The sequence below is a fragment of the Colletotrichum karsti genome (genome assembly GCF_011947395.1).
Source record: "Colletotrichum karsti strain CkLH20 chromosome Unknown Scaffold6, whole genome shotgun sequence".
In the NCBI taxonomy this organism is placed as follows: Eukaryota; Fungi; Ascomycota; class Sordariomycetes; order Glomerellales; family Glomerellaceae; genus Colletotrichum; species Colletotrichum karsti.
This window is the reverse complement of record NW_024065906.1, coordinates 1132888-1152565: the sequence shown is the minus strand read 5'-3', so window position 1 is coordinate 1152565 and position 19678 is coordinate 1132888. Positions and strand designations below refer to the sequence as shown.

The 19678-nt window shown below is 53.9% G+C and overlaps 8 protein-coding genes across 8 annotated transcripts; 5 read left to right on the top strand and 3 right to left on the bottom strand.

The window, feature by feature from the left end:
• Nucleotides 1-820: 820 nt before the first annotated feature.
• CkaCkLH20_02777 (uncharacterized protein) lies at nt 821-1951 on the top strand (the record flags this gene model as incomplete). Its single annotated transcript, XM_038885496.1, has 1 exon — nt 821-1951. One exon carries the CDS (start codon nt 821-823, stop codon nt 1949-1951), a length of 1131 nt encoding a protein of 376 aa, XP_038749427.1.
• A 1046-nt stretch (nt 1952-2997) lies between these two features.
• CkaCkLH20_02776 (uncharacterized protein) lies at nt 2998-4068 on the top strand (the record flags this gene model as incomplete). Its single annotated transcript, XM_038885495.1, has 4 exons — nt 2998-3161; nt 3233-3505; nt 3561-3710; nt 3801-4068. 4 exons carry the CDS (start codon nt 2998-3000, stop codon nt 4066-4068), a joined length of 855 nt encoding a protein of 284 aa, XP_038749426.1.
• A 2385-nt stretch (nt 4069-6453) lies between these two features.
• CkaCkLH20_02775 (CORD and CS domain-containing protein) lies at nt 6454-7660 on the bottom strand (the record flags this gene model as incomplete). Its single annotated transcript, XM_038885494.1, has 2 exons — nt 6454-7310; nt 7555-7660. The coding sequence occupies 2 exons, from the start codon at nt 7658-7660 to the stop codon at nt 6454-6456; spliced, it is 963 nt and encodes a 320-aa protein (XP_038749425.1).
• Nucleotides 7661-8662: 1002 nt separating this feature from the next.
• CkaCkLH20_02774 (glutaredoxin-like domain-containing protein) lies at nt 8663-9107 on the top strand (the record flags this gene model as incomplete). The annotated part of the gene is made up of 2 exons (XM_038885493.1): nt 8663-8869; nt 8976-9107. The coding sequence occupies 2 exons, from the start codon at nt 8663-8665 to the stop codon at nt 9105-9107; spliced, it is 339 nt and encodes a 112-aa protein (XP_038749424.1).
• A 125-nt stretch (nt 9108-9232) lies between these two features.
• Nucleotides 9233-11957, bottom strand: CkaCkLH20_02773 (aldolase citrate lyase family protein; the record flags this gene model as incomplete). Its single annotated transcript, XM_038885492.1, has 8 exons — nt 9233-9498; nt 9554-9821; nt 9871-9896; nt 9955-10047; nt 10101-10243; nt 11336-11505; nt 11572-11652; nt 11709-11957. 8 exons carry the CDS (start codon nt 11955-11957, stop codon nt 9233-9235), a joined length of 1296 nt encoding a protein of 431 aa, XP_038749423.1.
• A 1505-nt stretch (nt 11958-13462) lies between these two features.
• Nucleotides 13463-14169, top strand: CkaCkLH20_02772 (uncharacterized protein; the record flags this gene model as incomplete). The annotated part of the gene is made up of 3 exons (XM_038885491.1): nt 13463-13495; nt 13555-13638; nt 13699-14169. 3 exons carry the CDS (start codon nt 13463-13465, stop codon nt 14167-14169), a joined length of 588 nt encoding a protein of 195 aa, XP_038749422.1.
• A 531-nt stretch (nt 14170-14700) lies between these two features.
• On the bottom strand, nt 14701-15696 carry CkaCkLH20_02771 (uncharacterized protein; the record flags this gene model as incomplete). The annotated part of the gene is made up of 1 exon (XM_038885490.1): nt 14701-15696. One exon carries the CDS (start codon nt 15694-15696, stop codon nt 14701-14703), a length of 996 nt encoding a protein of 331 aa, XP_038749421.1.
• A 1344-nt stretch (nt 15697-17040) lies between these two features.
• Nucleotides 17041-17487, top strand: CkaCkLH20_02770 (uncharacterized protein; the record flags this gene model as incomplete). The annotated part of the gene is made up of 1 exon (XM_038885489.1): nt 17041-17487. The coding sequence occupies one exon, from the start codon at nt 17041-17043 to the stop codon at nt 17485-17487; it is 447 nt and encodes a 148-aa protein (XP_038749420.1).
• Between the last annotated feature and the right edge of the window lie 2191 nt (nt 17488-19678).

Sequence of the window (19678 nt, the reverse complement as noted above, 5' to 3'; positions counted from 1 at the left end):
CGTTGATGGTGCAGCGGCTGTGGCTGTCGCCAGTCCACGTTTCTTCAGTGACCTCCAGAGACTCCTGCCCGCTGAGCGCCAACCGCTCTCCGCTGGGAGGGGCAGCTGCTAGCCTCATTGGTGCGGCGCGCGCTGCCGAAGAGCCTCTCCCAAGCTGGCAGCGATCGTCTGTAAGGCAGGGCCAGGGTGGTCAATCAGAGCTCTTTCTATTGGCCAACATGGGGCTCTAGGTGGAAATTTTGCAACAGCTCCCAGCTCTCCCCGGGACGTCCGTCTCGTCGAAAGCTTCATTTTCCTTTGCTTCACTCTCCTGCGCTTCACATCTGCCGGGTTCTTCGTCGCCCTTCAGTACCTCTCTTTTGTCCAAGACCCCAAGAACCAAGACGACCTCTCCCGGTACATCGCCCAGTACGGCTGCTGCCTCACCCGCCCGCCGGCCATTTGCTTGATTCTCTTGGCTTCGTTTCCACGATTCCATCCTCACGGCCGACCGCCGCGCTGTTCGCCCTACTGCATCCCAGAGACACCAATTGACGACGCGGCCTCTCTAGCTCGCTCGTCTGTTTCCGCTTCATATCATCCAATCCGTCTCACCGCAGGTCCCTTCATCCTACGCGAACGCCCAGCTCCTCAGCTCCTTCTCACGAACATGATGCGGAGTGTCATCACCCGGCATGCGGCCGCTCAACCTCGAACCCTTTGTCGGTCATGCGTGACCGTATCACGCGCAGGTCAACAGACTCGATTTCTACACACCGCCAAGCCAAACGTATTTGCGATCGTTTCTCCACGATCTGCCAAGCTTCACGAAAACACCACATTGAGACGGGTTGCTGGGGAAAGTCGGCTGGCGAGCACGGTATCTACATCGGGCGACGGTCACCAGAAATCCGTGGGCACGAGGGCTTCCTCCAAGGAGCTCCCTGACCTGGGAGAACTCGTCGCTGTGGTTCAACAGAGCAAGCAGCGCTTCCTCTCGACGGACGGAATCCCCCCTACGCAGCTCGTCATCGCAGCCTTGAAAACGTGCCAAGCCGCCGCAAATGCGATTCAACCCTATCTGGCCAAGTCGGAGAATCGTCCGGCCTCGAGATTCACGGCGTCGACCTCGTCAAACCTGTTATCCCTGGACTCGAACTCGAATGCAGCTAAATCTGGTAGCACGTCGATCCCGTCAGTCTCCGTCAAGGATACAGTCGACACAATATCCGAGTCAGCATACGAAATTATCGCCCACCCCACTGTATCCATTGGTCCCCAGGTCTTGGAGATGTACGTAAACATCCAAGCTAGGCTTGGCAGGCCCGAGACACTTCCCCAAGTTTTCGAAATGTATGCGTCAAAGCCCAAACCCAAGGCAGTTGAGGGTTCAATCGCCTATATTCAGCAAAACCCAAAGAGGGCAGACAAGGCCATCGAGGCAGCTGTGGCCGAAACAGCTCTGGGGGCCGCCATCGACGCCAAGAATCTGGACGCCGCAGTTGGTATCGTCAAGGCCTGTTACTCGACACAAGCATTCTACCGGCAGAAGTTTTTGCGGAAGGCGCTTCTGCCCGTCTCGGCCGTGAGTGCGGCCCCAATTGGGGTCTACGCTCTCGCCTCCAATCTCTCGGCATTCCAGAATACAATGGAGCCCGTGACGGCCACGAAATTTGCCTTTGTCGCCATTCTGGCCTACCTAGGGTTTACTGGCACGATTGGGATGGTTGCCAAAACCACAGTCAACGATCACATGCGACGAGTCACTTGGGCGCCCGGTATCCCATTGCACCAGCGCTATATGCGCGAAGAGGAGCGCGCTGCCATGGATGATATCGCATGCGCGTGGGGTTACAAAGAGAAATGGAGGCACGGTGAGGAGGGTGGCATCGAATGGGACTCCCTAAGAGAGTATCTTGGTCTGAAGGGAATGATGCTGGACAGAGTTGAGCTGATGGAGGGAATGAGTTGAGAGGAAAATGTGTTGAGTGAGGGTTCGTTCATGAGACGTGCGGGGTGGCTTTCGCACCGACGGCGGCCTCGGGCGCCATTGGACGGGAGGATGACCAGGGAAGCTCGTCGTCGAGCTCAGGGAACCATAGGCGATTTCTGAGTGTTCGAGTCCTAACGTCGTTGCTAAGCCCCCCCTAGTCCGGAGAATAATGCGACCTCCGGCCAATCCAAGCCCACATCGGCCGTCACCAGGGTCCGCCTACAGATCGGCAATCTACGTCTTATCCCGCGCATCTTGCCAAGAGACTGCCCAGACATCGCCCAGACAGCATCGCCATCCACATGCGGATCACCACAAGCCAAGTCGACAACGCTGTCACTGTCATCTTGTTTCAAGCGCTATTCCTAGCCTTCCTCCGCTCTCGACTCAGCAGCATCAGTGCATCATTGGTGACAAGATGAGTTTGACAATGGATCCACTAGTTGCTGAGAGGCCCGTGGAGGGAAGCCGCTGGCCCTGCGGACTACAGACCGCAGACTGCAGACGGCAGTGCAGTTGAGTAGGTTGCAGTAGCGTCTTGAGCTTCTAGCACTAAACACTTCTCCCCACGTCGGTTCCATTCTGAGCCAATCTTGCAATCTACTTGACAAGCATCCAGACTTTGATCCATCTCCACCCGTCTTTCCCCAAGCCTTCTGCGCGAACACACCGGGGTGGCCCTCGGGACTTGAAGGACCACGACGACCCCTGCCAGCCATCAGATAGTGATAGCGCCTCCCTGCCGCACACGCAAGCCTGGGCAAGTCCGCCCCGTCTTTGCACAACCCTGCGCATCGGGCACTTTACAAAACGAGTCCTTCCTATAAAGAAGCAGAGCCTCTTGCATCACCACCTGTCAAAGTGTCACCAACATCAGCGCTCTGTCATCCGGAGCAACAAGACGACATCCAAAGGATATATATATACACGGTCACACCACCATCAACAACAGTTATACAATCAGCAACAAAGTTACAACAGCAACACAACCAATTACACACTCAACAACACGGAAGTTGCCAAAGATGGTTGCCAACGAGGAAGACTTCACTCCGTACGATCCTATTCGATGCGCACACTACGCCAGATTCGCCTCTCATCTCGACAGATGGCAATTCGATCTTCTCTACTGGCTGCTCTTCGTCTTCAACTTGTTCATCTTATTTCTGGCGGCATGGGGATACACTCGGTAAGTCCTCTGTGGCAAAACCGTTGCATCTCACGGTCTACTTTCAAACAGCTCACTGACCATCTGTTCAGCACGTTAGACGCTGTAGCCGACCTACCACCGACGGATTCAAAAAGAAAACAAGCCATCCGACGATGCATCTGGTTCAGCTTGGGATGCGTGTGTGTCTCATTGGTGACGGTCATCATGGAGGTGTTCACTTTGATGGCTCTGCAGTTCTGTGACGGAGAGGATCTCATGTCGCTTTACTGGTCCACTTTCACCATGATCCAAGTTGGATCTCTCATCGCCGTGTGCGGAGTCATCCTGGCTCTTGTGCACTCGCTGAGGCAGAGAAGGAACCCGTAAGTTTTCCCAACCGACATCAGATTCTTTCACATCTCACTAACACATTTGCAGGCCTTGGGCTCTCGCACTCGGCACACCCGTTTTGGTCATTGCCGGCCTGTTCCACTACTTGCACGGCTGCATCTCGAGAAGAATGAAGAAGGCTGTCAACAACAGGAAGAGGAAGATGAGCGACGCCAACACTCTCCCAATGAGCCAAGTGTACGTACACCGAATTTTCTTCACCGGGCATTTACCTCTGCCCGATGATCGCCGCCAAGATGGAACTACTTGTGCTAACGCGACGTTTAGAAACACTATTCAAGCCGAGTCCTCTGACGAAGACGAGGGTATTCAGGGAGCCGAGATTATCGGGCTCACAATGGACGGCGGCCCAATCATCCACTTCAAAGACGCCGTGCCTTACAGCATGCCTGACTCGAGCGAAATCATTGGGCGTTGCTCCAACGACAAGCCCATTGTCGTCTGCCGCCGCGATGGCTTCCAGTTGATTTACAACGGATCTGAATCCCGGGCGCCATCACCGAACCCGGCTGCCAAGCCAGGAGCCAGTGGTTGAGGCGTTGGCGGCTCCGTTGCATCCCGCGGCGGCAGGCCCCACCCTTGCTTTGGTGCGGCGAAGCCAAAGGCAAAAAAGGTCACAGTCTAGATCCCGCCAGATCGACCAGCCCCAACGGGACCCCCACGTCATACTACCAGGCACGAACGAGCAGAGTCCCTGCGAACGGAACGACAGAACACTCTACGCTACGATTTCAGCTACGCAACAACTGGAGAACTATGACTCTACAGCAACACGCCCGTTTTCCCGCCCAGCACGGCATAGCCCTCGTTCCCCACAGCTCTCTACGGACGCCTCCATCAATCTGTCTCCTATCCTCTTTGGGATTCTAAGTTCTCCCTTTCTCAGTCAACTATCCGGGAGAACCTGGTCAAACGTTTGGAGACGGGCGTGCCCTACAGAGCACCGGCGTCTTGTCCAACGACCGCTGAGGGCCACTGTGACTCTCAGCCCGGCGTGCCACGTCCACTAGTGGGAAAAGCCACTCCCACCTGACCATCGGGCGGGCGCCGGAACGACGGTCCCCAAGACCATCGGCACCTAGTGGCAACAAGCGGCCGATCATGTCGACGGCCTTGCCAACAACACCGCTTTTTGCGGACGCCGGCCGAGCGGGATGACGATGTCCGTCTTGTCCTTCGGCACCGAATCCAATTTTTTTACTCATCTACTCAAGTCATTCTTGCATATTTTGCCTTTTTTTCTCATTTTGCGGATACTCCCTCCTGTATGTGTCTTTTACTCGCCATCTTCTTGGCAATCTTTCTCCCGCCACACCCCCTTTTTTGCCTCACATTCGTGTATGTTTTGTTATGCTCTTGAATCCACATTGCATGCTTGGCGTTTTGGGAAATGCAGCGATGGACTATGGAGGGAAAAGGGAGGGGGGAAAGAGGACGGAAAAGGAGGGCCTCGGGAGCCGGGAAGGCAAGGGATCGGGCAGAGAAGGGAAAGGGAACGGGACAGGAGGGAGTGCGCGCATGTGGTGTGCTGTGCGCACCTTCTCATCCGTGCTCAGAGCCTCCCATATTGAAATCCACTATTATTTATTCTGGTTAAACCGTGCCATCCATGGCCGGCTGGGGGTGTGAGCGGGCGAAAAGAATAATAAGTTTTTTCTTTCCTCTGAAATTTTCAGTCCAAAGTGCATCAGGCCGCTACAACAGCCAAGACTTTTTTGCCCGTGTTGTTGGTCAGCAGTTTCTCGGAAAAGTCCAGCCCCTGACTCTGATCACCGTCTCTCTGGTCTCTCGGATAATACCTATGAGGCTATGTATGGGATTTTCATCAGGGATGTCATCGCTAGCGTCGGCAGTACTTTTTTGGGTGCAGGAATGTCCACGGTAAGATATCGGGACTCCGAGCGATACGAATCACCTCAGTCACATTATGCTTTTGACGGCCGTTGACGAAGAGAGCTCCCGTCTCCTTTCAGATTGTGTAAGACCAAGTCAAGCACTTGACCGTGGGAAGGGGAAAAACACCAGACTTGGATCGAAGATCAGATAAGCATCGTGCAAAAGATGGAACACCAACATTTCGGCACTTGACAAGCGACGGACGCATCACACACACACACACACATGTGATTCCTCCCGAGATTGCGCCAACGCCCTAGTGCCGTTCATCAAATGTATTTTACAAATCTACACCACGCCCAGCCACGATCACGGGAAACCGCGCCAACGGCGCAAAAGCCAATGGTTCGCGATGCCAAGTCTCGCGGGGCCGCGAGCCATCGTCATCTCAACAGAGCGCTGCGCGCGCACGGAAGGTTACTTGGGTGAGAAAGAAAAAAAAAGGTGGCTTGTTCAGGGTCCGAGACTAGGCGTCGTTGCTGCTGCTGCTCCTCATCGACTACGTGGTGATCAATCAATTCGGAGATTGAGTCTGATCGTGCTTCTGGTCGTCAATTCTTACGGATCAAGATGAGCTGGGCGAAAGGGCCGCGTGTTGCGGGCACCATGTTCTTGGCTTTCGTTTTGGTCCCGGACAGATGTTGGAAACATATTGGTGATAGGTACACGCAGGACGCATACACAGCCCGCATTCCAGCAGAGGCGGGCGGGCGGCCGTCGGTAGAGTTGGTTTGGTCTGTTGGATTGTTCCTTGTTTTACGGTTTCTTGGATTACAGCAGACACCGCGTCGCCGGGTGGGACGCCATGTCTCACATGCCTATCTAGAGGTATCTTGCGTGCTTTTCCTTTTTGTCTCTCTACGTCTGGCGATGACGAGGTCTCACTGACCCCCACCCCCCTTTGTATCTTTCCATCTGTTCTCGCTGACGATTTTCTCCCTTTTTGATACATCCGTGTGAATGCTATTCCGGGTCTGAGGTTGAAAGCAAACGAACAAGTCTGTAAGGTCATGTGCTCTAACGGCTATTGCAGACGCCCCGCCTTGCCGATTTGTAATATCTCGCCGGTGAGACGGTCGTCACTGCGCAGGACCGGCCACGACTCGCCGCCGGCCTTGGCGAGAGTCACCTCAAGCTTAGTGCCGAGGATTTTGAAGGTCGACTTTTCCGTGTCAATGGGCGCGAACAGAGGCACCTCGGCGGTGTAGCGCTTGGGCGGGGAGTCGGATGTAGGCAGATCGAGGGCGATGGACTGCGTCTTGAACTCGATCTTGGCATTGTCCTTGACAATCTTCTTGAGGAAGAAGGAGGCGATGACGGTAGACGGGGTCTGGTAGAAGTCGTTGCGAACGGTGTCGAGCTTCTCCTCACCTCCGCTGCCTGCGGAAGCACCCTTCTTCTTGCCGCTGCCGATGAACAGGTGGCGGTTCTTGGTCTTGCAGCCCTCGATCTTCATGAATTGGTCGAACTCAAGAACGCGGCGCTTGCAGCAGCTGTAGCCCTTCGAACCCTCGTGGAAGATGGGCACGCCGGGGTGGTGAACGCAGGATTCACCGTCGCGGGAGGAACCCTTACGGTAGGTTGCTGAACAGGCCTTGCGGCGGCAGGTGGTGCCATCGGGTATCTCGAGGGAGGCATCGTCGGACTCGGACTCCGGGGGTGGCGGGGGAGGAGAGGGAGCGGCCTGGGCCTGGGAGAGGGGCTTGCGCGCCGGAGCCGGGGCCGAAGTAAGCTTATCGAGGAGGGCAGCGTCGGCGGGGTCTGGCTTCTTCTGCTCGATCTTGGGGGGCAGGTCGGTTGTGGAGTGCTTTCCCGTTGTGCAGGGGGGGATCGTCATGAACTCCTCGAAAGTGAGGACGCGGGGCTTGCAGCATTTCCAGCCTGGAGTGATTTGCGATTAGCCGCGGTGTCTCGTGTGTTGCAGTCCATGTTGGAGGAGGAGGGAGGCTAAGCAAGGGATGCGAAAGCTTCAATTGGGCCAAGAGAGTGGAAAGGGGAGATCCCTATCGCACCACACGGGACAAGAACGGGAGAGATGAGGTCTCCAGTGAAATGACGAAGTGTAAAAAAAAAGGTAGGATGAAATCGGCAGTGCGGTGGTGCTTGGCGGGTAGCGAGTGAGTACCTTTCTGGCCCTCGTGGAAGATGGGAGGGCCGGGGTGGTAGACGCAGGGCTCCTCTGCATCGGTGTAGACCTTCCCGCAGCCCTGGTGGACGCACTTTTCCGCCATGGTGTCGGGTGGGATGGCTCGCTGTCGTTCTCGCGTGTTTTGGAAAGATGTTATTACAGTCGGGATATCGTGCACTTAAAAAAGCTGCGACTGGTGATGACAGAAAAGCCAAAGAAGGTGAGATCTGTCGAAAAGGCAAATTCTGAATCGACAACTGATGACGTTTGAGAATCGAAGAGAGGATGGAACGTCGGCGGCGGGTCTGCTTGTTTGTAAATTGCTCGAAAAGCGCGACCGTAAGTGGTAGAATGAGGGGTGGTCGTGGACGACGTCGTCGGTGGAGGGGTTACTATGTTCTCCAGGATTCCAGAATTTCCCAGGGGTCCTCTTTGCGATTTAGCGGCTCAAAATTATGCATGTTGGGCACAAGCTCCGTCTTATGGCGCTTCTGATTCGCTGAAGCCAGCCGGAGCCGTGGTGTCGGCATGTTCACCGCCTTCCCTAAAGAGAGCCCCTGCCCTCTTAGCTGACATAGCGAATGGGTGACAGGTTACATCCAGCTTGCTGGCCAGCTCCTTGCAAAAATTATCGGCAAGACGGCCGGGGTGGGAGTTCAGTTGGAAACACACGACCAGACAAACCAGCCCATACTTTTACCTTTGACAATCGCAGCATTCTATTGTGTACAGCAAATCAGCTGGCCGCCCAATCACTTATCGGACGTTTTTGAAACCAATCCAACGGGCGTTCCTTCGCACACCCTCGCTGCTGCCAACTCCGTCATCTCACCTCTTTGAAATCTTCATTCGCTGTACGCCCTCATCGACCCTTGTCCCTGGCCGCCAACCTTCAGCTCAACATTTCACACTTGCCTTCTTCCATACTCAGCTGACAGCGAAAACGAGGCTGTTTCACAGCTCTTCCACCGTCTTTCCCATCCCGGCAACTGGTAGTACGTATTGCATACACAAGCATTAGCGGGCAGCAAACACGTCACTTACAGAGGCAATCGCGAAATCTGCTCACGATTTGAATTTGCTGGTTCTGTCACCACACACAAACATGTTCGCTCCAACAAGACGGCTATTCCAGCAGGTCCACGCAAGCCGCATTACACTCTTCGCACGCGATGGTTGCGGGTTATGCGTCCGAGCCAAATCGGCGCTGTCCAACGTGTGGGACAGGAGGCCTTTTGACTTCAAAGAGATCGACATCACGATGCCAGAGCATAAACGATGGAAAGAATTATACGATTTCGATGTCCCGGTGGTAAGTTTGCCTTAGCTGCCAACGAGGAGGTAGAAGAACGTCCGAAGTTCCCAACCCGGCTTTGCCCATTTCTGTACGGAACTCACACCTTGTCTCTCTACCCCAGATCCATATCAGCAAAGTCGGGGCCCCTGAGGAGAGCCCAGACCCCAGAGTCGTGGGCAAGGCTGTCAAGCTCATGCACCGTTTCGATCCCGACCAGATCGAGGCCAAGATGGACCAGGTTGAGGGCAAATAAGGGAAGCTTTTCGCACGCGGCCGCAAATCTCTTGGCCAGCTTGGCTCCTGGCCGAGCCAAAACATAGCCTACCTACTACGTACATACCCCCTAATTATTCATTTCGAACCGCCGCGTCGGACGGTTCAGTATGATCCACCCTTGGCTGGCTTCGCCGCTCCGCGGGCTATGCTGAGAGACTCGGCCACTGTGTACTGCAATGCCGTATAATCCGTTGCTACACTGATCATATCGAATCCCTTGTCTCCAAAGAACTTGGACTGCTCGCCGCTCGTGCAGAAGATTCCGGCCTTCTTACCCGCCTTGTGGGTTGCCTCCAGAATACGGTCGATGGCGTCGCTCAGTTCCTTCTTGATGACGCCGTTGATTACCGGATGACCGATATTGTTTCCTGTCACCTGGTTAGATCTTCTTCCAGCTGGGCGCCCATAGTTGCTGATACTGACCAAGATCAAAGGGCCCGATGAACAACACATCAATGCCTTCGACTGCGGCAATCTCATCAACCGAGTCCAAAGCCTCCTTGGTCTCGATCTGGACCATCGTCAACAAGCTGTCGTTCGCTTGTTGCAGGTATTCCGTCATAGAGGGCGCCGGGTTGAATCGCTCCATGGCGAATGGTGAGCCGAAGCCTCGGCGTCCCCATGGCGGAAACTTGGCGGATTGAACGAGGTCCTTCGCCTCCTGGGCGTTACGGAGCAACGGGACGAGGATCTTTGGCCAGTCAGCAAGGCTCCAGAGCCATCCCAGCATGGAGTCTTACCCCGTGAGCACCACAATCCAGCGCACCTGTCTCGTGACGTCAGTGAGGTTCTCCGCGTGAGTTCGTTTTCGTTGTCTTGCTCACGCTTGACCATCCAACCCTGCATGTCCGGTATTCTCACAATGGGCGACACGCCGGCGGCGGCGATGGCGGGGACAATATCATGCATAGCCCCATCTAAGAGTCACAGTCAGCTCGGAGTCCTCCGCCAGTCCGAAGTCCACAGTCACCGTCAATGTTTCCGTGTTCGCAGTCGACCAAGACCCAGTCCACGCCGGGGCTCCGGGCGAGGGCTCGGGAGACGTTGGCACTCGGGATCATCTGCCACAATCCCAAGCTGGGACCGGCGCCCTTGTTGAAGGCTGTCCAAAGCCTGTTGGCCGTCTGCATTGCTGACATGATTATCTAGTTTGGGTGGTCCTGATAGGCGCGTGTCACAAGGTGTTCGGAGTAAATGGATCTGACAGCGGGAAGATCGTGTTGCTAAATATGTATCACGACGTACGCAGGACTGTCATCCTCAGCCCACGCCGTACGCCTTATGTCATATGCTGGTGCGGGGGTCATGACTGCGCGGAAGGAAGGCCGCGGGAAGTTGGATTGGGGCCCTTGCGGAGGTACTGGCACTACCTTACTATCGGTGTGTAATGAGGTACCGTCCTAGTGACCCGGAAGAGACATCCGCGAGCGGGCCGGACGATAGCCAGGCGGGTTCATGAACTCATGTCCCTTCGCAAATCCTTGAGACAGGCGGCGGGGTAAGGTTAGTTATGATTGGGGGTCATGGCGCGAAAACGTGGAGAAAGCTGCGCAAAGGCGGGGCAGAGGAAGTCGACCTATGGTCCGGTCACGGGTTGAATTGGCTTGTCAAATCCAAAGGAAAGCCCAGTTTCTCCGGCTTCCCTGAAATACTTCGATCATTCATCTGGAGTGACCTGAACCGATGCTATTGATCATGGCTTGCTCTTTGTTTTGTTGAACGTGAGAAAGTTAGTGTACATCTCGAAGACGCAAACCGAAGCCCTGCGCCATGTATTTCCTCAACCTACTCCATATTCGGGCATGTGTACGCCCTTTTCGCCCCGGACTTTTATCTATCTTTGCGCTGCTCATAAGCAGGTTCCATAACGTAAACGACTTACTTCGTCCGAGTCTGTAGGCGGTTCTGAGAGTGGTTTTCTTTCGAACCCGAACCTTATTGCACCAACAGTTGCCTCTTCTCCGGGCAACGCTTGTTGCAAATATGCCTGATGCTCTTACGGATGACTTATTCTCAGACGGATGCTCAACCGCCGCGGCGAAAGACATGGCCATTTGGGCAAGGCGGTGGGGCCAGGTCCTGCGTAGTTGAGCGAAGTGGCTCCTCGCCCTGGTCTCAGACTGTCCAAGATTACTAGTCTTGAAGGCAGCTGCACGAGATGTTTGTGAGTAAACCTGATCAACAGAGCTCCAGGTCATAACATACCCGAGATAATCCTCCTTGATGCTGCCAATGGCCCACATCTCGCCGACTTCGGTTCTCGTACCAATCACCTTGACGCGCACATGCGTTCCTGGCTCGATTATCGTGTCCTCGTTATTGGTGAATTGCGGCGGCGTGGCATTCGGGTCCCACTTGATCTCGGAGGGGATGAGCTACAGAGGACGCACCAAGGTTAGTCGTTGAGGAACTGCCTGGCCAGCGTGGAAGCGGCAACCTACATGAGCTGACACGAAGAGCCGCAGAGGCCCTGCCTGGGCGAAAAAGCCCTGGTGGTTGACTGAGTATACCACGGCGTCAACCTGGGTCATGTCAGAATCCGCTTCCCGACAAAGCCAGGCAGGTTTGTAGCATTTACCGTCTCGCCCTTGAAGGGTCGCCACACTACCGCGCGGTAGCCAACTGTGAACTCCGCCAACCCGCTTCCCGGGAGGATGCGACCCTCGGAAATATCGAAGGTGTCCATGATGGAGATGATATAGTAGCTGCCAGCGCAGGTTCCCTCCACGTCCTTCAGAAGCTTGCTGGTCACCAGCTCGTGCATATTGCGCCCGAAATATGAAGGGTGCAGGGTAACCCTGCGCTCCATGTTGTAAAGGAAAAACATCTTGGTATTGATCGCGGCGCGCTGGAATAGAAAGAGTCGTCCGTCGTGGGTAATGCCTCGCGCCGGTCACCGTAACTTCGTCGGGCGACACCTCAGCGGAACGTATATCTCGGTTGCGATTTGAAGGGAAACGAGAAGGTCGAATATCGGTGTCGAGTCTCGGATCGGTTAAACGTCGACCTGATTGACTCGGTGAAGAAGGAAGTTGAGGCGTAGCTTCCAAAAGCCGATCTTGTATCCAGGAGGATCTCGAAGCAGTCGGCAAGTGGGACGTCGCCGCGTGTCGCGCGTCCTGTAAAAGCAAATACGGAAACACGAAACGAGAGAGAAGTTCGTTATCGATAGGAATATGGCTATGCCACTAGACGCGCTTCAGTCGGGGTGGATGCGCCGTCGTCGTGGGACTCGACGGTTGACGGGCAAGAGGTTGCACAGGACGAGGCTGAAGAGGCCGTACGTCGAAGCATGGACGACGGGACGGGACCTGACCTTTGTGGCTCCTCGATTTTTTTCTGCCTTGTCAAGCCACTCTTCAGCCTTAGGCAGATACGTGACAGCCACAGCTTCATTTGCTCGCGCCTGCGCTAAGATGCGCACTAGCGCAAGATATCCGATTCGTTCCCAGAGGCCGGGGTAAGCGCGACGTCCGGGATGGAAGGAAAGTCTGAATTGAGTGCGAAGTCCGATTTGTGGACTGTAGAAGGCGCTTCAAGATTGGTGTAAAGTGACAGAGTGTCGTAACTGGAAGAGTCGAGAAAGGGATGCGACAAGGTGGCGCCATCAACGGCGAAAACCGCAACCCTAATAGCTGTGTCTCTTGTGATTTTTGGGCGGTGATGAGGGCTGGTTACCGAACCTAAATCTGGCTAACTAAATTCCACGCTCCTCCAGAATCCAGACTTCGCCAGATCGTTTGACGGCCGGTCGAAAGCCTCTCCAGCCCCCAAACGCGCTCACACGACAAATCCACGGCACAAGATTGGGTAAAGGGACTCGTATGTTCGGTGCATGCACATTTAGTGGTTTTTAGTGGACTCTACCCCCCGAATCTCCAGTCAGAAGCCGCAGTAGTCGCCCTTGTCATCTGCTGGAAACCCAGCGGTCCTCCCCTACGGACCCCCCGAACTGCTGCAAAAACGCGCTCCCAGCGGCCCCACGGCCTTCCACTCCTACGGCGTGTGTGGGACACATATGAACACCATTGCAACCCTGTCCGGAACACGACGGCATTCTTCATTTTCAATCCTCCTCTACGGCTCTAACATCGCCAACCCGCCATATCGCCGACCCCGTTCGACATTGAAGATCGCCGCAGACTCGTGTAGCACACAACCACTTTACCTATTCTATCCGCTTCGCGCCCCCACTGACGACCTCCTGCGGTTGACCCTCGACCCTGCACTGTAGCCTTGCTTCGGTCCTGCAGGAAACCTCGGCTTCCATCACCTGCCTCATTTTGGCTCACCTTAAGATCTCAACATCATCCAATCTTCAACGCCGCCAAGATGTCGCTCGACTTGGAAAAGCATTTGACCTTTGTAAGTGGTTTCATCCTTTGATGAAATGTCTTTTCGTAGAGTTGCTAATGTCTCTGAAGTATGGGGCATACCACCACAACACCGTCAACATCGGCATTCACATGGCATGTGTGCCGCTCATCCTATTTTCAGGATTTTGTCTCGTACGTAACCAATGGGACGTACCCTGGCCTTGACCTTCATGAGCTCAACCTTTCATCTAGGCCACCAACACAGGAACTCTCATTCCCCTTCCCGCCTGGCTTACAGTTCCCAACTTGGATCTCAACCTGGGAACCCTGGCAGCAATTACCTGGGGCGGGTTGTACGTGCTTCTTGAGCCCGTCGCCGGCACCTTGCTGGCCGCCATCTGCTTGGCCGCCACTGCAGCTGGCAATTCTTTCAGACTCGAGAACCCCGATTTGACGAACAAGGTCGCCATCGGAGTTCACGTCGTCTGCTGGATCTTCCAGTTCATCGGCCACGGCGCTTTCGAGGGCCGTGCCCCTGCTCTGCTGGACAACTTGGTCCAGGCTGTCTTTCTGGCCCCTCTGTTTGTCTGGCTGGAGTTCCTCTTCAAGCTCGGCTACCGCCAGGAGCTCAAGGGCCGTGTCGACAAGGCCGTCGAGAAGGAAATCGCCAAATTCAAGGCCGCCAAGGGCAATGGCGAAGCCAAGAATGGCAAGGCACAATAGTTAACACGCAAACCAGCAAGCTACAATCCTCACCATGGTATTGCGAAACGGAACGCACACCTTCAGAAAACACATTATAGGCGCAAGCCCAGTCCCGATCATTTGGCTCGACCTGCCAACGGGTATTCACAAAGCTAGGGTAATGAGGTCTTAAGGAGAAGCAGCGGTTGAACACAGGAATCGGCGGGGTCGGACCCGCGACATGGAAGCATCGGGGAGGCGCCATCACATCACACGGCGGAGTACTTTCATCGGATACCAATTTGAGCTTACGCGTATACAGACTGTCAGTCATTGGATCTGTATCTTGGTCGAGTTATGACACTTGCCAACGAGAGTTTTTGACGGACCTTTACGCGTTGCTTGCTTTCGGTCATCGTTCTATTTTTTGGGAAGGGAAAGGAGGCTCTATCTGCCTATGTCAGTTGCAAGAAAACGCGCGAAACGAGTACATAGTTCAAAAGGACGAAGCATTCACTCACCAACTATTGATCTCTCACTGCCTACTACCATCTACCGCCACCACTGACATCAGCCTCCTCGCTCCAGAGCGCGAGAACCTTCACAAGCAAACGAGCTAGCCTCCGAGACAAAAGAATCCGTACGAGCGTCAGATCGAGCATCAAACCGGCCAGCAGAGCTGAGCAGTCTCCTTAGACCACCAGATTTCGTGGGGGTCTCCTTGGGGGTTGATTGGCGACTTGAAGAGCCGTACGACTTGAAGTCCTTCAGGGGTCGAGGCTTTCGGCCTCTGCGGTCGGCAAGGGGTTGAGACGACAAAGCCCAAGACGAGGACGGAATCTGGGGAGTTTCGTAGGGTCTGTACGGGTTTATGCCTTTGTTGAGTCGCTTTTCCTCGTCTCGCCGCTGCTGGTCGTAGCCGTACGGGGCCATGTCGAATCCGCCGTAGCCGCCCTCCCGCTTCTCCCGGTGAGCTCGACGATCGTCGTTCATCCGACCGTCATTCGGGACGGCATCGGTTCTTGTCCCACAAGGGCCATGGTTGCTGGGCTGTGGGTGGTACGGATGCTTCGGCTGCGTTCCAAAGGGAGGTGTCGGAGAAAACCTGGTCGTCGCCTGCTGCGGGTGTGTTGCGCGATCACCAGGCGGGATGTGAGCAAGAGGCGGCTGGAAAGGCAGGACACCGTCGGTTCGCTGGTCGCGGCGGGCCTGTTGCATCGCGTATCTGTCGTCCCTATACGCGTTGACCTCGAGTTCCCTCTGTCTCTTTTGCTCCATCATGCGGTGTCGAGTACTACTCCGATGTTCGGGCGTATTCATCGCTGCATAGCGGTTGTAAACACGGCCCTTGGTCTCGCTGCCAGCCTGTGCGACCTCTTTGCAGTCCGGGCAGAAGCCATTCGAGGTGGTAGGCGGGACGTCGTTGCACCCCTTGTTGCGGCGTCCACAGAGGCAGGCCATGATTTGGTAGAAGGACGACTGGGTTTTGTGGAAGAGGGCCTTGCAGCAGGTCATTCGTACCTTGACGCGGTGGTTGCAGGCGTCGTATCTGACGATTTGGCACATTTGGTTGTCGATAATGAAGACTTTGTAGTTGTTGGCGGCTGTGATTATTTCTGAAGTGTCTTTTGGGTGGTCGATTTGATACAGGCCAGCTGATATCAGGTTGTACCGTTTGACAAGTGGGACACTGAGGCAAACGAGATCTGCCCTTTCTGGTTCTTGTCCAGCTTCCTTGCGCAGATATTTAACATCTCATTATTGAAAATCTCTTTCAAGATGAGGATTCTAGATGAAAGACAATGTGCATGAACTTTCTGACTGATTCTTGAATGGCATTGTCCTGGTTCTGGGTCAAACATCAGGATGGATGATGTTCTTTCAACAACATGTAACTACTCATTGATGCCAATTCACTCAAGTACCTTCCTGAACATTATCGGGTCTTAATTATCACAGAATTCTCATCTTCTAATTTTCAAGCTCTGGACAGATACCAGAGCAGTTATCACTGTTGTTGCAATCTTCTCTGGGTGATGTTTGTAATGTTTGTAGCAACAACTCTAAGCTTCTACGGCATCTCACATCGCTAACAATCCCAGCATATGTATCAAACAACCATTTGATTACTATGCCCCTGCCTAAAATAAACAATATGACTCATGAGTTTTACGGGTATATTGAGGAAATGAAAGAATGCCCAAGAAGGGTCAGGCATGTGACAGCTTCAGCAGAGGGAACAGAAGTATCGATGTTGTGCGGCTCATACCGGCTGTGTGTTCTTTGAGGGGCGTGAGTAATTGCTCATGTTTTATCTTTCACCTTGAGTGCCCTTTGTTCAGCTTGGATAATCAACCATTGTAATCGGTCATTGTGCTTCATATTATTAGATACCATCTGTTCAAAAGTCTAGGTGGGATAGAAAGAAAGCAATGACTAGCACTCATGAAATGTGAGCTCTCATTTTTATAGCATTTTTATAGCAGAACAAGTGACAATGGGAATATTGTTGTATCTTTCAAATCATCTGGAAATGTATTTTGTTAAACCACCACTCTTTGATCTACTAACATTTTGGGGTAGGCTAATCGGCCAACATCGCTGAAGACAGGCTTCATTATTACCACTTCCTTCTGCAAGTGGACGCAGCCGCCTTGTTGTCGAGTCTTCAGTTCTCGTAGGGGTCAGACGCCCAACTGTACGGACAGTCATCGCAATTCTGGACTTCTCCTGATTTCCCCGGGACAAAAGTTGAACTGTTGAAGACAATCAAGGCAACATAACCATTCGACAGGGTGGTATGAAGACATTTGGAAAGAAGCGTAAAATGTCCCAGTCATCCTAGTCGCACAGTTACCGAGTCTAAGAGGTAGAAGTAGTGGGAAACCGCGGGGTCTTTTGTACAGCCACATGTCGAGGAGCAGTACCCAGATTGCCATGATTCAACAGGACGCCATGATGAAAGTCTTGACGGCCGTACCACAAGACATTCGAACAGATAGGAACAGAAAATTCACAAACCCTTCTATCAAACGCATGATGATCTATTTGATCTTCCCGCGATTGAACGCCTCATACTCTTCCAAGATTCCCAAGCGAGATCTGCATGATGCACCTGTCAGATCGTCGTACGATTCTGACTCTGTCGCAGACTTAGCAGCCCACCGCATCCTCATTTCAAGTGCAGTCTCACATGGATCATCCAGCCGCCGGAATGTCGAGTCGAAGAGCATCTGGCCGCGGCAGCGCGGCGCCATCATCAAAGAAAAGGGCGATATCCTGTCTCGCATCGAGATTGCCAAACCGAAACATATGGACTACGACGAGGAGAAAATCTGCCAGATCAACACCAGATAATTCGTTTTCAACCCTGAGCTGACATCCGCCTCGGAAGGGCAACTGAGGTCAGATGGCCCCCCCTTTCGAAGTCGAGCGTCTCCTGTCGTCGTTCACAGGCCAATGACCAACTTCATCTTCGCCATCGATCACGCCAGTGCAAGGAATGAAATCTTCTCGCTGGGGAATGGCGAGGAAGGAAGGCATGGATGGTCGGTTTGCTCGAATGTCTTGCCATCAACGCCAGGAGTCATCTCGTATGAAGCCCCATCCAGAACGACGATGTAAGTCGAAGGGGTGTGACCCTCAGGATGCGAACAGGACAGACACTCCCGCAAGGCGCTTGCGGGCCCGCCCTTCTCCGCGGGCGAAGGAGCGGACCGTCACGTAGCGCAAGGCACCGTCGAGGAGGCTTGCCGTGAGCAGCGGGAAGAGGAAAGGCGGGTCCACGTGCAGCGGAAGCACGAGGAGTTTCGGAGCAAACATCTTGAGTCTAGACGCAAGGGACGGCACGGAAGAAAGTGAGCAAAGACATGGCAGCTGTAGAAGCGCCCGACCAACGCGGGATGGACCCAGGGCAGCCGTGACCAGGTGCAGCGGCGCCAATGGTGAGGGAGACGAAGCATTCCCGCATTTTGGGGGCATTCCCGGTTGTGGCTACTGCAAAAAGTAGTCTGCCTCTGTTTCTCATCATAATTCTCTCGTCGAGTGGGGGCCTGTAAACGAGGAGATCCGGAGTCGAGTCCGGGAGAGCTTTACATACTGACGCCGGTGATAATCCGGGACTGCGTTAGTTCTCATTCGCTCGCTCGGACTATTTCCATTTTGAACTTCGGCATGTGCCAAATCTTTCTCAGAGGTGCGAAGAAGAAGAATTGGCTTGGAAATTTCATGGGGATCTGACGAAGGAGGCGCCCGCTGCGTCGGTCTGGAACAACCTCTCCATCTGAATCTCACGATTTTATCACGAAGCGAATGGAAGAGCAACGGGACGTAACCTTAGGATCCAGTCGAAACATGCCGCATGTGTATGTGTGATTTGGCGGAATCTCTCTCTTAGCGTGATAATTTCATTCTTCATTGAAGGTGTTGCTGTCCCAAGTGATTAATCCGGATATGACGGTGCAGTCCTAATGCGCACATTTGATGGCGCATCTGCAACGAGCTGAAGTTGTGTCCACCTACGTATGAGTATAATGTCTCTCACCATCACCGATGGCTTCTTTGTCTTCATCGTTCCAGCATGACGTGCAACATCTTCTCACGATACCCTCTTCTTGGCCAACTTGGTGTTTTACGGGCCCGGAAACCTGGAAAATCAACATCACGATTGATGTTCTATTCTTGGCGGAAGGTCTGCACTCAGTTTCCGCGATTGAAAACCTAACCAAGTTTCTTTCTGGTCGCCGATGATCAACCCTCATCTTTGTGTTCTGGACCAACATGCGAGTTAGATCTGTCTTGCTGGTCAATAAAGCGACTGCTGCCTTGGGTCTCCAATGAAGACACGTCCGCATTACTTGTGAACTGCCCAAGTTGGTAAAGCTGCTTCAGCCTCAGAGGATCCCATTCCGGCCGCGACATCCTTAATGTCTCGCCCGTTTCATGGCGAGCTATTGCGCAAGATTCGTGTCTTCCTTGGAACCACCAGTGCGGTTGATTCGCCCAGGCTTAGACATGCGTCTAGTCCGGCCCGCGGCCGCCTCTTGCCAAGTTTGAATTCTTGAGAACGTCCGACTGACTGGGTCCAATCCTGTGATTCGACGGTTTCTAGTGAGACCTATTCCGTCCGAAAGCCGTCAGTTGTCACGTTTTCCTTCAGCTCAAGCCGCTTATGCCTGGGCGGCTTAAACTGGCAAGCGCGGGAATGCAAGCTCCCGTTAGGGAGAGCGGGAAAGGAGGTAAGTGGGGGATCAGAGGCTGGTTGGGCTGAGACATCATGCAGTTAATGTTTTCTTCACTCCATACGTAATAAGTATCCTGAGTACTCACAGCAATATTGAGCCGAGCGTGAATAAAACAACCCATCGTAGGGAATAAATTGACTAGATGTCCATGACTGGTGTAAGCATGAATAAGATGTGATGAGTCTCGCTGGGTGAGTTTGGGCGGATCTCTTACCACTGCTGGATGCCAGAAGGCTCATACCTCAATATCGTATCATAAAAAGGCGTGGTATGCAGTGCTACCGGTGATCGGCGGCGGGAGCAAC